Raw genomic sequence first — 17116 nt, 5'->3', positions numbered from 1 at the left:
GACAGTGCCACATTTAAAGTCATTTAGGGTCTTCAGTACGACCAGTGTTTTGTACGGTCAGTGTTTATCTATAGAAAATAGTTATGTGTTTGATTTATACACCTGTTAAAAGTTAATGAGTGAGACTAAAACATCTTCAACTTAACAGACTGACCACTTTGACCAAATATTTAGTACTTCAGTCCACAAACTCCTCAGCACATTTTCCTATTATAGATGTTTCTGTTTAATATTAGATTTTAATGGCCACTTTTAAGTTTATGTAAATAAAACCATGCATCTTTTTGTCTTAAGCAGTTTTTCTTACCCTACTATTTTGGATTAAATATTCGTTAAAGATGTAGCTGCAGCCAAACTAAAACTGACCGGTTTGAACATAATGGGGTTTTCATGGTTGTCTTTTGGGAAACAATGTGTTATTGATCCAAGGCTTTATATAGAGACACTTCTGTGTTCATTGACAGTGCTCCTTTCATTCAGCAATTTAAATGCAAGTTGGGCTTTCTTGGACATCCTTGGTTTTTATTGTGCTTAGTGGTAATGTTATCCTGGTGTGTGTGTGTGTGTGTGTGTGTGTGTGTGTGTGTGTGTGTGTGTGCCTGTCTGTCTGTCTGTCTGTCTGTCTGTGTATCTTACTCCTCCTTCTCTCCGTGTATCTCCCGCAGGGAGCAGCCCATTTTCAGCACTCGAGCTCATGTGTTCCAGATCGATCCGGCAACCAAACGTAACTGGATCCCAGCCAGCAAGCATGCGGTCACCGTCTCGTTCTTCTACGACGCCAGCAGGCACGCCTACCGCATCATCAGTGTGGGAGGCACCAAGGTGAGCCACCTCTGCCATTGGACTGTATAGAGACTCACCAATCATGGGGTTTTAGGGCAGATTCTGTGATCCTGAATTCATCTGAGAGCTGATTGTTATTTACTGAGGTGACAAGCAACCAATTATGGCTCTTGAGGTCAAAGCCCAGTCTCTTGTGCTGGTCTATGATGGTGAACAGTGTGATTTGTATTTATGACTGTGTTTAAAACTGAATTACACTCAACTGCTACACAACTTCTACACTACCGTTGTGTGTTTAGCTCCAGTCTGATTCAGCGGACGTAGCCCAATTTGTTTGAAAGGAAGTGGTTGTTGAATGGGAGAGATGGTAAAAGCTAGTATTGGCTACTGTTGGGTTTTAGCCTAGCGTAAATCCACATTTTCTCCTTCCAGCTTTTGTCTTGTTGCGTGCCTAATTTGAGCTCCCCTTCTGCAGACACTGGCACAGGAAAAGCCGCGGTCACAAGGCCCGGTTCACGCAGCAACCCGTATTTCCATATCTAACACGGTCTGGAAGTGATGAGCTGCTCTCCAGTATCAACAACACCATATTCACCTGAAGTTGCTGTTGTGTTTTTACCGTGCGAGCTTTGACTAGGACCGTCTCTAGTGAGCTGGGTTTATGTCAGTTTTTTGGGGTGTTAATGTAACAAGTCAAGATTGCTACAGTATTGATTTTGGGGTTTTGGATTTGGCCCGTTTTCCAGCTCTGGTTTGGTTCTGCTGGATTCTCTTTTAAAGGAGAAACAGCAGTGTTTGAGGTTTGTGGTTTACCACGTCCATGTACCAAACTCTGATTATTCAATAAAAAAATACAGTTTTCTATTCTATGGCTTGTTTCATGGAATAAACATAATTCACTGAAGTATTATGTTTAATATTAGCTAACTGGGTGTTCACAAACTTATCATTTGAAGCAAAGCATGTTAAATATGACCGTTTCTGAGTCCTGACTTGGGTATAGCGTCGCTGTCATGTAAAAAAAAAAAAACATTCTCTCCGTTTTTGCCATTTTTCACTTTTTGACATAATGTGAATCTGGTAGTTGTTCTTGCATTGTATCAAAATCCTATGATGACTGGACCAATAGAAAGGCTTCAAAATTTCTTGGAACAAATTTTTACATTAACATCCATTAAATGTTCAAGTGTTTTTCCCTCTTTTCCCGTAAAGTTGCCATTTTGGAGATACAAGTTTTTGTATTTATTTTGTAGTTATAATTTATTATATATAATAGCTATAACATTAACAGAACAGTCAGTATTAAAAATTCTATATCCAGCTCTGCCTCCTCAGAAAAGTATAAAAAAAAGTGTTGATGTGGAAGTGCTGAGGAACCTAACTGCTGCTTTGTGCCAGCGTGTTCAATCGATGACTGTTAATGGAGTAAATCTGGCGTCTCCAGGTTTAACGGACCGGAGAAACAACACAGTGATGAGAGAGATCCTGGGGGGGATGGAGGTGTTGATCAGTGAAGGAGGACACAGCATATTCGCACACTATGAAGTGAGGAGGAGAGCTAGGCTGCTGCGAGCGGCCGGACGAATACAGATTGGGCTGTTTGTGTAATGAGGATGCATGGAGTGTCTTGTGCAAATGCATAGAACAAGGCTTGATGGAGAACACCCTGCAAATCGGAAGTGGGCTGCGCACCTCGCTGAAGTGGTTGCGAGTTTTTTTTAAGCATATGGTATTTCACATGACATTTTCTTCTCTTTCGGTCACTGAATGAATCATTGTTATTTGCTGGGTCTTAAAGTTTGTCCTGGAACTGCTTGTTTTCCGTACTGCCTCTGTAGTGCAGCTTGGCATCCCCTGCAGTATATTGTGGCATTTCTTTCCAAGAAATCTCCTTACAGCCATTTGCAGATAAGGATTATAGCCTTCTTTGTGTGTTTGTGTTCATTTGTTAGGGAAATCCCCCTTCCGCAGACATACAGCTTTAATCTGATCAGTCTGGTTGCATATCTTTGGTGAAGGAGAAGAAAAGGACAGTGGGTGTAGGAATGTCTGTTTACCAGGAAAATAAGGCCTGCATGATCTTCCATGCTAGGTTTTTAGGGCATGTCTGAGCTTGTTATAGCAATGAATTTCAGTAGGTGATGGTATTTGTGTGCAACTAGCACGGGTGCATTCATCCAGTTAATTAAAAAACATCCAGTTAGGGCCTGTGGTCAGAAACAGGTCATTCAGAAAGGAGACCAATGGGAACTGACATGGCTTGCGAATACAAAACATGCTAAAGTCAAACTTCCGAAACTTCCGCTAACGCAGCATCAGTAACAGCTCAGCACTCTTTGAAGAGAACCTTACTGCCAAGCCTTTTCATCATATATTAGACAGTAACAGTAAGTGATGAGCGGATGTTCTTGGACAGTTAGACAGTGGTGCCACCTGGAAGCCCCTCTTATTTATTGGTTAACCATTTTTAATTACATTTGTAATTATTATGTATTCATGTACAGATCAGCCATAACATTAGTACCACCTGCCTAATATTGAGTAGGCCCCTCTTGTGCTGCCACAACAGTTCTGACCATTTGAAGCATGGACTCCAGCAGGCCGCTGAAGGTATCTAGTGGTATCTGGATTCAGCAGATCCAGCAAGTTCTGTAAGATGTGAGGTGGGGCCTCCATGGATCGCATCAACGAGGGGCCCTTAGGCACCCATGGCCCTGTTGTCAGTTCACAGGTTGTCCTTTCTTGGATCACTTTGGTAGGTACTGATCACTGCATACCAGAAAAACCCCATAAAACCTGCCTGATGTTTGGAGAGGTTCGGACCCAGTCGTCTAGCCATCACATACCAGATTTTTATGCTTTGAACACATTACCTTCAAGAATATATCCATTATCCAATATAAATATTGCAAACAAATCGTGAAAGGTATTACAGCTGTATACAGATGTTATATTATTTTATATCTGCCACCCTTAATACGCAGTTCTTTTTCCACATTCAGTGAATCACTCACTCATTTTGCTTGCATAGCTCTGCAGAGGTGACTGTAATATGCGTTTGCAGATGCGGCAATGAATGAAACTGACCCGAGCGTGTGTGTGTGCGCAGACTGGCCCCTCCTTTCAGAGCTGTGGTTGTTCATAGATTACAAGGGCTTATCGGAGTGTGTTGCAGCTCTACCCCACACCTCCAAACTGACCCACATTCTAATTCCACCATGAACTCATATGACTTCAATTCCCCCAGTTTTAGCCATCAACCCTGGTAATCTACTCACATGACCCCTTGTCTTCATGAGGAACCATTAGTTCCGAGAGAGAGAGAACGAGAGAGACCTTTATAAGCTGCCACTGGCATCTTCTTCCTGGCCTTGCTCCAGTCAAATCTAACAGTCCTGGACTGATCTTTGACTGAATGTAAAAGGTCACAACTTACAGAGTGAGGCTTTTATGGTAAGGGGTACTTCAGGCTAACGACAAAACTGGACTTACTGAACAATTACAAACCCTGAGTGTTTTAAAGATTCTAAAAACGCAATGTAACAAGCAGTACAGTATTAAATGGTCACCTTTTTTTACTGTGTTTTCATGTGTAGGTTCATTCTGGATTATTGGTCAGAGCACATGGAGGCAGAAGTGTGAACCTTTGGTACTTTTAATTACAAAGCCAGAGTTTAAAATGGTAAAATGAACAGCAAATAGCAGATTCTTCAGTATTACAGGCCAAAGATCACAGAAAGCACAGTGAAGTCTTCCGTTTGGAATGTGATGAGCTTATTGCCACAAGCTTATTAGTGTTCTGTTATCATGTTTTTTGAGTGTATTCACTCTGTTTTATTTATTTATTTATTTTTACTGTATGAGAGTCAAGTACCTGTATTTAAATGTAAATTATCATAATGTTTCAAATAATCACTGCTAGTTCATTTAGGTCATTTTAATCAATAGTCTTTAACCCTTAAACTAAAGGCCTGTATGTGGCCCCATACTTCAATGCCCTCAAATTCTGAAGTAGTTATTGGAGAATAGGTCTTAAAATTAAAGCTCAAGCTTAAGCCGATGTTTTGAGGGGTTAAATCATGTAATTGTCTTTTGTGATTTTATATATCCTGTATCATTTCATTTACAGTGGGGTACTACTGTAGTTCAGCTCCAAAACTCAACAATTTAACCATAAATACAGTATTGTGTATATTTATAAAAAGTAAAATGGAAAAAATAATATTTTGGAGCATTTCAATCCTCATTAATGTTTAAGAAATGTAAAGAACAGCTGGCAGATTTGAGTTGTCAAAATGTGGAAAAAATATTGAAAACAAATTGAATTACACATTCAAGAGCAAAAGTTGGAATAGATCACTTTACCAGTTAGATAGATCACTTTTCAAACAGTTACACACCCAAACCGTGGAGGCCCAAATGTAGATCCTTGTGGGACCCCATTTGCATGGAATGGATATGTCTGTTATGCTATATCTGATCATTGTTGCTATTTCAGAGCCAAGAACACTTCTCTTCGTCAGGCCTGATGGACAGTCAATGTAAAAAAAAAAAAAGGAGCCAATCATGTGCATCATCAAATTTTAATGAGCCTGTATTACCATAATGCTTTTCCTGTTGTCATGTGAACTTGATTATAATCTGATTGTTTCATTCCCTCTATCTCTGCAGGCTATTATTAACAGCACAATTACACCCAACATGACATTCACCAAGACGTCGCAGAAGTTTGGCCAGTGGGCAGACAGCAGGGCTAACACTGTGTATGGCCTGGGCTTTGCCACTGAGCAGCAGCTTCACCAGGTAGACCACACCAGAGCATGCTGTAATATGTGCCGCTAGAGAGCTGGGCTTCCTGTGGTTGATCGTATTGTTCTTATTAGGATGAGTTTGATGGTAAATGAGCAGTGAGTGGACAGAAATCGCATCTCAGATACATAAGCCTCAGATGTAAAGAACACTCTGAGTAGATTGGCTTTTATTGCGCATTAAAACACAACTCGATTTGAATAATCTACTTTATGCAATTATTGCACCGTGAAGACAGAAGCTAATGTGATTTCAGCTAATAACATTTTGTACATGATGCAAGTGACTTACGATAGGCAGTTGCAATAACACTGCTACTGAAGGGTACAGTAGCAGCGGGGGGATGCTGGTAGCTGAGGTTTTACTCATGGTGTTTAGATTCATGATTTTGATTAAACCCTCCTGACATAAATATGTTCAGTTTTATGTGGATGGACTGTTGTTTTACAGTTTTCCGAGCGCTTCAAAGAGGTAAAGGAGGCTGCCCGTCTGGCCAGAGAAAAATCACAGGATAAGATGGAAATGGTCAACCCTGCCCTCAACATCGCAGCCCCACAGGTGTGCTCTCACGCACTTACATGAACAGACATGCTCTAGAGGACTCACCAAATCCTGATAAAGGGCAAAAGCTCTTGGTATTGTTGTCTCTTTCCCATGGCATGGTTGTTAATTATGTTGGATGTTGGAATAGGATGGAGTACAGTAAAATGTGGCAGGGCAGGATATCTGTCTGTAGTGTCACCAAGCAGAACACGCTCCTATTAGGGCCACTGTTGACGGAATATTGTTTAGTGATTGGTGGACTCTTCTCAACATTACGACCACCACCAACACACACATTCATGCTGCTTCTATGCTGTTGTCACTGCGGTCACATAGCGGTTGTTAGGCATACACAGGTTCTCATGTATGGTATGGGTCACTTGGCAGTGGAACTAACACCAAATTGAGGGATTGTAGCTATGCAATTAAATGGACAACAATGTAGGTACAAATTTTGATTAACTCTGTGTAAAAGTACAATGAGTAAATTGATTATTCAAATAGATGTACTAAGAGGTACCTAGAACTTGGAAGTAATATCAGCATTAATATCGTTGAAGTTATGAAACTCCATGCAGTACTCTTTAAGATTCTAGAGATGTTTCAATGTGATGATGACTGAAACCAACAGTTTGCGCACCTTCTAATCAACTTTATGATCGGAATATGTTTGGATCAGTCAAAACACATTCTGAAACTTAGAGATGGATTTTGAACAAATTCTACACACAGGTAAATTGAGTGTGTTGGTGTAGAATGCCTTTATGTCTCTAGACTCTAGATCTCCTGCAAATATGAAATCTAGATCTAAACTCTAGATCTTCTGCAAATATGAACTCTAGATCTAATTGTAAACTCAATTTCTAAACTTAAGATCTTCTGTAATTGTAAAATCTGCAGTGCACTTTTACATAGTGTTGAATGTGTGTAGTGTCATTCACAAAAGAATACCAGGTACTCCATATAGGTAAAACCAGGCACAGTTTCAGATGGTCTGACATAAGAGCTAATAGGAAATGGCGGGGTTGGGGGGGGGGGGGGGTGCTGCAGTGGAGAAGGAGTTACTGAAACCCAAACCCACCTCAGCAGCGCAGGAGAGTGAAAGTGGGATGGAATGGAAAGCAGAGAGGAGAGGAAGCGGAGAGAAAGATGAGCTGGGTCATTCGTCTCACTGGGAAGAGAGAGGAGAAATAGGCCAGCGATAAAATTATCCCGTGCAGTTCTGCGCCTTGGCTTGGGCTGTCTGTCTCCCACTGAATAAAGCTGTTAGGCTTTTCAGGTCAGCGGAGTGATCGGGAGCAATTAAACAATCAGCAGGTTCCAACGCTGCATGAACAACACTCATACTCTTAGGCTGAGTGCCTGGGGGCCCCCTACATGCTCCCCTTCACGTCTTGATTGTTTCTCACAAATCTGCAGTTTACTCATATCTTCACTTTTCTTGACGGTTGGCAATGTTGGGGGCCTAATTACACTAGAACAAAGCGCTAACATGGCTTCTTTGAGACGATATTATTATAGGATTTGATTGCATTCAGCCACAAGAGCGTTAGTGAGGTCATGATGTCCCCACCCAGCTAATCCCCAACTCCCCAATTCATGCTGCACCATGATTCCAGAGAACACAGTTCCACTGCTCCACAGCTCAATGCTGGGGGTGCTTTATACCCTTCTAGTCCACGCCTGACATTAGGCATTGTGCCAGTAGGTTCAGGTTGATCTGCTCCAGAAAGTCTTAGGGGCAGTGGTGGCTCAGCGGTTAGAGCGCCGGGATATCGATAACAGGGTTGTGGGTTCGATTCCCGGGCTCGGCAAGCTGCCACTGTTGGGCCCTTGAGCAAGGCCCTTTACCCTCTCTGCTCCCCGGGCGCTGGAGTTGGCTGCCCACCGCTCTGGGTGTGTGTGTGTACTCACTGCCCCTAACACGTGTGTGTGTGTGTGAGTGTGTGTTCACTACCAGATGGGTTAAATGCGGAGGACACATTTCGCTGTACAGTCCACACTGTACAGTGACGAATACGTGCACCTTTATCCTTTATCCTTTTATCCTTTATTGTATTGGCAGTACCTCTCTACAGGGACTAGACAAGCTGTGTCAGCAGTGGGTGCAACTTAAAGTTGCTGAATGCATTTGAAGGGGTGTCCAAGTCAAGTCAAGTGGGTTTATTGTCATTTCAACTACATACAGAGTACACAGTGAAACGAAACAACGTTCCTCCAGGACCATGGTGCAACATAGACAGTGCATACAAGACACAAGTGCAACACAAACAAACAAACAAGTGCGGACAGAACAACACAGTACAGACAGAGGATAATAAATAATGACTGTAGTGTGCAAGTTGTGCAATGTGCGATAAATAGAGTCCAGTGAGGTAGTAAAGAGTGGCTGTAGGTGGCTGTAGAGTTGGTGTTCAGGGACCAGGTGAGGTTCTCCGCTAGGTGGACACCAAGGAACTTGGTGCTCTTAATGATCTCCACAGAGGAGCCGTTGATGTTAAACATTTGGACATTTGGACATGTAGTATATGTTCACACAGACATAAAAAAACACATGATGACAAAACTTTACCACCACCATGCTTCACAGGTGGTATGAGCTCCTGTGTTGATATAATTGGGCCCGTGTTGGCCTAAATGCTTCACTTTACATTAGTCTGTCCACAACACCTTGTTTCAGAACTTCAGATCATGATCATGTTTTCAACCAGGTTGGTTTCCACAGCAGGGCAGTGGTGGCTTAGCGGTTAGACGCCGGGCTATCGATAACAGGGTTGTGGGTTCGATTCCCAGGCTCGGCAAGCTGCCACTGTTGGGCCACTGTTGGGCCCTTGAGCAAGGCCCTTTACCCTCTCTGTTCCCCGGGCGCTGAAGTTGGCTGCCCACTGCTCTGGGTGTGTGTGCCCCTAGTTCACTAGTGTGTGTATGTTCACTACCACAGATGGGTTAAATGCGGAGACACTGTGTACACTGTACAGTGACAAATACGTGCACCTTTACCTTTACCTGGATTTTAGCCACATGCGTTTACACTCTGCTGTCAGATGTGTTTCTGGTTAGTCAGACTGAAATCTGATTGCTATGTGGGATGAAATATGCAGATTTGCTCATTGTGCAGCAATTAGTACTGGTTGTAGCGTTTACACTTCTATAACATATGTGGCTCAATTGCATCTCAGATCAGACCACCTGCTGAAGTGGTTTTAGTGATCAGATTTGGATTTGGTTTAAATGAGTCATGGGTGCGTTTACACCTGCATGTTTATGTGGCTTGGCCTAATCCAAATCTAATCCTGATGATTAAGACACATGAAGTGACCAGGTGGAAACGGGGTCAAGGTGTTTCTCTGCAAACTTGAAACAAGCATTAATGTTCTTTTTTTCTAAGCAATGGTTTCGACCCTGCTGTTCTGCCTATGATCCTATTCTGGCCCAGTGTTTTTCTGATGACTAAGTCATGAATACTCACTCAGAATTCATTAAAAGGTGCGTTCAAAGTGTTAGTTTGTTACACAAACAAAATGAAAATCATATTCTGTACACTGAAGGGTTGGGAATCCACTCAGCTGCACCCAGGTTCTTCAAAGAGCCGAAGTGGGTCTAATGGGTCCAGTGACCTTTCTGTGGCACCTGTATTTTGTAACAGTGTAGTGTAGCGTCTGTATTGTGTTCTTAACCAGGACTTTTGTAAACATTCCTTCTCTTCTACTTGGGGTTTCATTTGATTTGATTTTCTCTCTCCTATAATGCTTTCCAACTGGACCTCTGCAGTTCTCTCAGGTGAGTGAGAAATGGATTGGTAGAATAAAGAGAAGTGGCTTCTTTATTACAGTGCAACACAAACCAGTCTGGGTGAAGGAGGGATGTGCCTATTGAGCAGGGGCCCTGGTCCTGGAGGCGTTTGTTTTTGTCCCACCTAAACCAACTCATCAGATAATAATAAAAGCCCTTCCTAAGGTGGAGTGTCACAAAGCAGACCACGCAAAATACAGAACAGGGCCAAAACCAGGGTTTAAAGCCCCATTGGCTACATCACTCAACACCTCAGTTGACACCATTGCTGATCAGGGCCTTCATTACACATTTTCACATATCACTCTTATACAGGAGGTCACTTTGCAGGACCTTCAGCCTGTCCTCTGTCCTGCTGTCCTCTGTGCCATTGTCCCGTTGTGGTGCAGAAAGGCCCATCAGTTATCTGGGCTGGAGGCAGAGGAGTGGCAGACAGAGCAAATGGAAGTGTTGCTTTATCACACCGAAGCAGACACACCGTCTGAGTGGGGGGGCTACAGTTACACTCACCACCCGGAGGGAAGCTGAATCGTTTTCCACCGCTGCAGGGATGAGTGAGTGATAAACCTGCTCTTTATAATGACCGAGAGACTTCTTTGCTATTCTTATGATATACTTTTAGAAACACTACTAGAGATTTTAAAAAGGGGAATTCCACCTATTTTTCAAAGAGAGATTTTGGTTTGACCTTCTAAACTGGTCTGAAAAATAAAAATGAGGAGACTGTATTCCACACTGTTATGGTTAAACTTTGGTGAGTAATCTGCGCTTCACTAGCGCCCGATCTTTTCCTAGTTGGAGTAAGAAATGTGTGATAATGTCATCAACTAATCTGTTGTCATTGCACTTTTAGTATACAATAGTATAAATATTATAAAGCCCCCCCCAAAAACGGTTTACTTAGTAAGTATTAGTTATTTTCTGTTTACAGTAAGTTTGCAGCCTTTTTTACATCACATCACTTCAAATATGAAAGATTCTTAATTTTGACCTTATTATAACTTAATTTCATATTGTGTCATTTTATGCTCTTTTCATTATTCGGGATATTTTTCATTAATTAAAAATATTAAATTTTATGACTTTTTTCCATAGTTGTCTACTGCTACTGCTAATTTGAAAGCTGTGAAGGTTACAGGTCTAACAGGTTGCATTTTTTTGTTCTTTATCTATGAATAAGTTGGTTTTATATAGCATATTAATTGTCTCCAGACTTTTGAACTGCCAGTGTACACTTTTATATTCCACTAATATCTGCATGCTTGTTTTTTTGTTTTTACTTTAATGGGCATGGTGGTGTTTTCACGATAGCAGTTAAAAATGCAGGTGTCGTGCACCATAATTATTACAGGGTAAATTCTGCCCCATGATAATTGTGCTAATTGTGCCATGTTTAAAATCCACACAGGTTGAGAATTTATTTATTTATTTTTTTTTTTCCTCTGACCTGGGTTAGTACATGTGTTGCAAACTGTTGCAAAACATTGTTATGGCTGGAGTACATTATGGGGCTGGATTTTTTTTTTATCGCTCCGGCCTTTGGATGATACTGTAAATAAATAAAAATAGATAAGTGGTAAGGAATTGTTAAACTGTCAGTTTTGTTTAAAACATATATTTGAATTAAAAAAATAATAATTCAGCTTTAATTTCGGCCCACAGTTTTCATATTGGCGCATCCCTAATTATTACAAGTGTTTAGGCAGCAGCCAGTTTTGGCCGTCAGAATGATGTTCCCTCATGCTGAGGTGTGTGTGTTTGTTGCAGGACCTGTCAGACGAGCTGCAGTCCCCCCCAGTGATGTGTGTGAATGGGCCGGAGGACAAGCTGTTCCGCAGCCAGAGTGCAGACATCACACTCTCCTCAGAGAAAGAGCGCATCAAAAAGATGCTGTCTGAAGGGTAAGACCGTTAGAGCCATGTTTGCAGAAATCTCATTCACCTTAATGAGAAACAGCACACAGCTTAGTGTGTGTTATTGATTTCAGTGATGCTTGTTTTGTACGTGTTATGCATAAATAAACAGTGTAGCATTGTGCACACCTGAAGGATAATGAAATGAGTTAAATCTGAATTTGAGATGGTAACAAATTTACCTAAAAATAACCTTATATTAACTAAAGCAGTTATTAACTAAATCTAACTATGTTTCTTTAATAAGTTGAATAAATTATTTAATTTACTTAAAGGTAAAAAAAAAAACAAAAAAAAAACGCTCTAGTTTTAAACACACTTTAAGAACAAAAGTATCCAGACACTCCTTTTAATGCGCGAGTTTCACGGTGCACTCATTACTGACAGCATTTAGTTGCGCATGCACAGCTGGTTGAATCGCCATAGAAAAGCACCGCCAATATAACAGGACGCTCTTGGGCAGTCACACATGAGTCTAAAGTCACCATGCCCAATGCCATCCTGTAGGTGGAGTGGTATAAAGCTCCGCAGCACTGGGAGCATTGGGCTGTTAAGGCAGTAGACTTCTCTAGAGTGCAGGAGCTCCAGCCAATACCTCAGGGTTTTTTTTGTATCCATAACTAATCATCCATTATCAGTACCTGACCTCACTAATGCTCTCATGGCGCAATGCCATCAAATCCTCACAGCAGTGCTCCAAAAGTGTAAGGCCTTGCAGCAAAGGGAAACAAACTTCCTGTTATTACTCTTGCTTTCAAAAGCTACTCTGGAGGAGCATGTGTCTACAAACATGTGTACATATATTGTAGTTTTATAATTATAGTAATTTCAGGTCAGTTGTTCAGTGGTTCAGGCTTAAAAAGGTGTTAACTTAATATTCTGTTGCACATTACCTTTAGGGTCAGTTGCTGCGAACAAGCGATTTCTGTAGCTCTTGGTGAGACATCTGCACTCCATAGATTTCTTAATAGTACTCAGATCAGAGCTCATAGAAGGCCACTTCAGACTAGTCCAAAGTTTTGGTCTCAGTCATATAAAGGTGCTTTTTGTTGGAGGACCCATGAGCCTGTGCTTTCTAACTCTGGGCAGAACTGCACATCTCACTCCAGAATGCCTTGATAATCTTAAGACGTCATTGTGCTCTACACAGATTCCAGGCTTGCTTTCCCAGACACAGCAAAGCAAGCTCCAAACATAACCCGAGTGTCCTTCATGTTTCACAGCAGGTATGCCGTTCTTTTCTTTGAAGGCTTCTTGTTTTCCTGTGTGAACATAAAGCTGATGTGACTCACCAAAAAGCTCCAGTTTAGTCTCATCTCTCTAAAGGACGTTCTCCCAGAAGCAGCGTAGCTTGTCAATATGCATTTTAGCGAATTCCAGTCTGGCTTTATGTTTTTCTTGTTGGGAGTCTTCCTGGGTCTTCTTCCTTGGAGCGATGGACAGTGTGATCAAACATAGACTCACCTTGACCTTGATGTTCAGCTCTTATCTCTTTGGAATCATTTCTTGGCTCTTTCTCTTTTTTAAAAATACTCCCAACACTAGGCATGCTAAGCCAGCCACCGCCTCTTTTTTTTTTTTTTTACTGCTGCCGTTCCGGCGTCGCTGGATCTACCCACCCGGAGATAGCGTGGCCAATTATGCTCTCTCCGACTCCAGCTACTGGTGGCAAAGCGGCATGGCTAGGGATTTGCAACCTTTTGCAACCTCTTGGCCATATAGGTAGCACATTTTTGTATCCTAATTTTTTTTATATGGCCAGTTTCCACACAGTTGCTAGGACTCCCCCTGTCACGTTCAGCTCAGGTTCAGCTCAAACACATGCTCTGTGATAAGCCAATCTTCACAAGAAGCATTGCTCTGATTTGGCGTGGGTGGCATCAGCGAATATCGAACTCCAGTATTTTATTATCTTTATTATCTTCCAATAATAAAGCCAACACTTAGACAGTTGTGCCACCCGGGAGCCCATAGCTCAGTGTGGTGCACCACAGTTGTTGATGAGTAAATCTCATCATGCTTCGCAAACTTTACTCTTTAGTGGTTTCCTCATTTGATGACACATTTTTTATATCATGACAACATTGGAACATCAATCTTCAAGCAAAGCCTTGTCTTTTCTCTGTGTGTAGAGATGGCCTGAAATGTACACTTTTGTTGAAGGTCCACTGAAAATTGATTGAAACATCACGCACTTGTTCAGTAATGCTAGGAAGGACTGTTCCTCACATGGTAAGCTTGTACATCTGGGTTCAGGGATAGTTTTTGTACATTGTCTTGTGACCATGTTTCTTTGTTTGTTTGTTTATTAATTTAATCCACAATGTTTTTCATGTCCATTTTTTCGAACCCCTACAAAGCACAGTCGCTCTCTCCCATTTAGGACCGTTCATAATGTGAACCCAGGTGGAGGGAAAGCGGTGCAGCCATTACTGTGTTGAGTCATACATAAGTGCTCCAGTACATTTATGAGCACACACGCTCACACACACTCACATACACACACACACACATATCAAGCTTTCTTTCACTGGCCCTCTCCTGTCACCTTGCTTTTGTGCAGCCTTTATTGCCCAGTGGTGCTCTTTTCTAACGAGGGTTGCTATGGTGAGTCTCCGAACACTCTGCTGCCCTTTCTCCCATAAAATATCAAGAAAGGAGGACTTGCATAGGGAAAAAGCCCCCTTCACCTCACACGAGAATGTACCTTCGCTCATTTCTGGGAAATCTAATGCTAACAAAAATCAAATGTCTTTCTTATCCTGGTTACCATTCGCACAAACACAGAGAGAGCTTTACAGCAGATGATTAAAGCCTCAAATAGACATACACAGGTTCCATGTAGACACGTGAGGACACACAGTTAGATATAGAAGCTATGCTCCAAGTACTCTATATGGACAAAAGTAACAGGACATCTGCTCATTCATTGTTCATTCATTGAAATCAAGGCTATTAAAATAGTTTATCTTGCTTTACTGTCCAGGGGAGAAGATGCATCACTGTGAGGATTTAATTGCATTCAGTGACTACAGTGTTAGTGAGGTCAGGATGTTGCATGATCACCACTGCACCGCATCCCCAACTCCCAACTCATTCCTGAAGTCTTGGATGGAGCACCAACTGTCATTCCAGAGAACACAATTCCACTGCTCCACAGCTCAATGCTGGGGGGCTTCATACCCCTCTAGCCTGGTGTATACCTGGCATTAGGCATGGTGTCAATAGGTTCATGATTTTCTGCTCCAAAGAGTCCTATTTTATGGGCAGTACCTCTCTACAGGGACAAGACAAGCTGTGTGTGTGCATTTGTACATCTATGTCAGCAATGGGTACAACTTAAACTAGCTGAATGCATTCATTTGTCCACAAGCATTTGGACATAGTGTAGTAATAGCTAAACATAATTTGTTAGATCTGAAATCTGATAGCTCTACTGAACTAGCTAACTGGCTAATGCTACCCATAGCATAATTTTAACAAAGTTACAAAGATGCTTTGAACAAAGTTACAAAGATGCTTTGAACAGGAATTATTGGGGGGCAGTTTTTCCCCTCCAGCCAGAGGGGTGGACATGATGCCCCCATTGAAGCCTTTAATTCAACTGTAGATGTAACATAAAGAAGGTTCTTCTGCCGTCTTCTGCAATTTTCTCATCTTCCACAGTCAAAGACTTTGTTGGTTTCGTTATCTAAATCACTCTTTCTCAAACCAGTCTCAGGCCCCACCAGAGGGTTCACATGTTTGGGCAATCCCTGCTTGTTGCAAAAGTATGGACCGCTGGGGGGCTCTCGGGACCAGTGTGAGAACCACTGTGGTAATAATGGTAATATTACCTTAGTCAAAAGCATGATGGTCATGTTTTTCTCTCTTTCTAAATGTCACTGCTAACGGAGGACACGTTGCAAATCCCTGAACTTAATTAACAGCTGGATAAATGGTCCTCAAGATGAGTGCTCCATCTGATTTTAAGTACCTGTTTTGTAAAGTTCAACCTTTACAAATTACTGTACGTTACAGATGGACCAGATAGAGAGAACATTGAAAAACCTTGGAGTGTTCAATTAAGTGGTTGCATCAAATGACCCCCAATGCTTTTCTGTGTCCATTCTGCAGCTCGATCTGTGAGATGAACCTGGAGGCTGAGCTGTTCACACTACAGGACAGCAATGCTAAACTGGTGGCAGCACTGCATGAGGCCAATGCCAACGTGGAGCAGTGGAAGAAGCAGCTGGCGGCCTATCAGGAGGAAACGGACAGGCTGAGAGACCAGGTGAACCTTCTGAACATGAATACACACAGTGCGTCTTCCTTTCCCAATACCAGTTCTGAAATCTCATATTGATACGGAGTGCTGACCTGTTACAGTGCTCTGTAACGTACTCCTATTTCTTAGTGCTCAAATAACACCATATGCATTAAAGGTAGACGCTACATTGTTATATGTTCTGACTAGTAGGTAAACAGTGTTTGTTGCTCTGCTCTACACTCCTAAAGGTGCCATTGAGGCTTCTTTAAGAGATGCCTATGTAATGTGGGATGTGCAGGTGTAAAGAACCTTTTAAATGGACAATATTACTTAATACTTTTTTTGCTAAGTTTCCCTCATGAATTTGATGGAATAGAATTGTTTTGTGAGCAAGTTTCAAAACGTCACTTACTCTGAAGGTATAAGCAGTGTTTCAACCTGGACAGCTTTATTAATTGAAAAATGCTGCCAATTAACCCAATTGTTTGCAGCTCCCCCTAGAATTAGTAATGCTCCCAACACTGGGAGGATAAGGACACGTGATATCCCTCTGATACATGCAAAGCCAGCCTTGTTGAACTGTTGTAGATGGGTGGGTACCCATGGCCAGACAGCCAACGCAGTAAGGTGGGTCCCCAGCTCCACTGTACAACATCGCTTAAGAGTGATGAGGGAGGAGAGTGTTATCTACCCACCCAGAGAGAGCACTCCCAGTGGTGCTAAACCGGTGGAGAGAGGGCACCCTAATGTGATCGCACAGACTTCAGCCGGCATGTCTAGGGAATCAAACTTGCGACCCCTGGAACATAACGGTAGCGCATTTTAACCTTTGAGCAATACGGAGCAGACTACAGTCTGGATTTCTAGAAATACACAGTGCTCCTATATAGTGAATGGAGCAGATATGATGGGCAGTGAGTGTAGAACCAAGGAATGGATTTACAGCCATTTTTGGTATAAAACTTCACAGAAATGTGGTAAGTCAATCACTCAGTTTTATATGAATGTTAGGGTTTCTCCTAGAAGT

General features: G+C 42.0%; 1 protein-coding gene across 2 annotated transcripts in view; it reads left to right on the top strand.

The window, feature by feature from the left end:
* LOC140546032 (homer protein homolog 3) overlaps window positions 1-17116 on the top strand; it is a 40344-nt gene that overhangs the window by 11945 nt on the left and 11283 nt on the right. For both annotated transcript variants that reach the window (XM_072669150.1, XM_072669151.1), the window contains exons 3-7: window positions 666-822; window positions 5455-5586; window positions 6043-6150; window positions 11695-11828; window positions 15957-16113. In XM_072669150.1, coding sequence (XP_072525251.1) covers window positions 666-822; window positions 5455-5586; window positions 6043-6150; window positions 11695-11828; window positions 15957-16113 — 688 coding nt within the window. The remainder of the gene's footprint in view (window positions 1-665; window positions 823-5454; window positions 5587-6042; window positions 6151-11694; window positions 11829-15956; window positions 16114-17116) is intronic.

This window comes from Salminus brasiliensis, chromosome 23 (assembly GCF_030463535.1).
Source record: "Salminus brasiliensis chromosome 23, fSalBra1.hap2, whole genome shotgun sequence".
Classification (NCBI taxonomy): Eukaryota; Metazoa; Chordata; class Actinopteri; order Characiformes; family Bryconidae; genus Salminus; species Salminus brasiliensis.
This window is presented reverse-complemented; position numbering and strand designations above follow the sequence as displayed.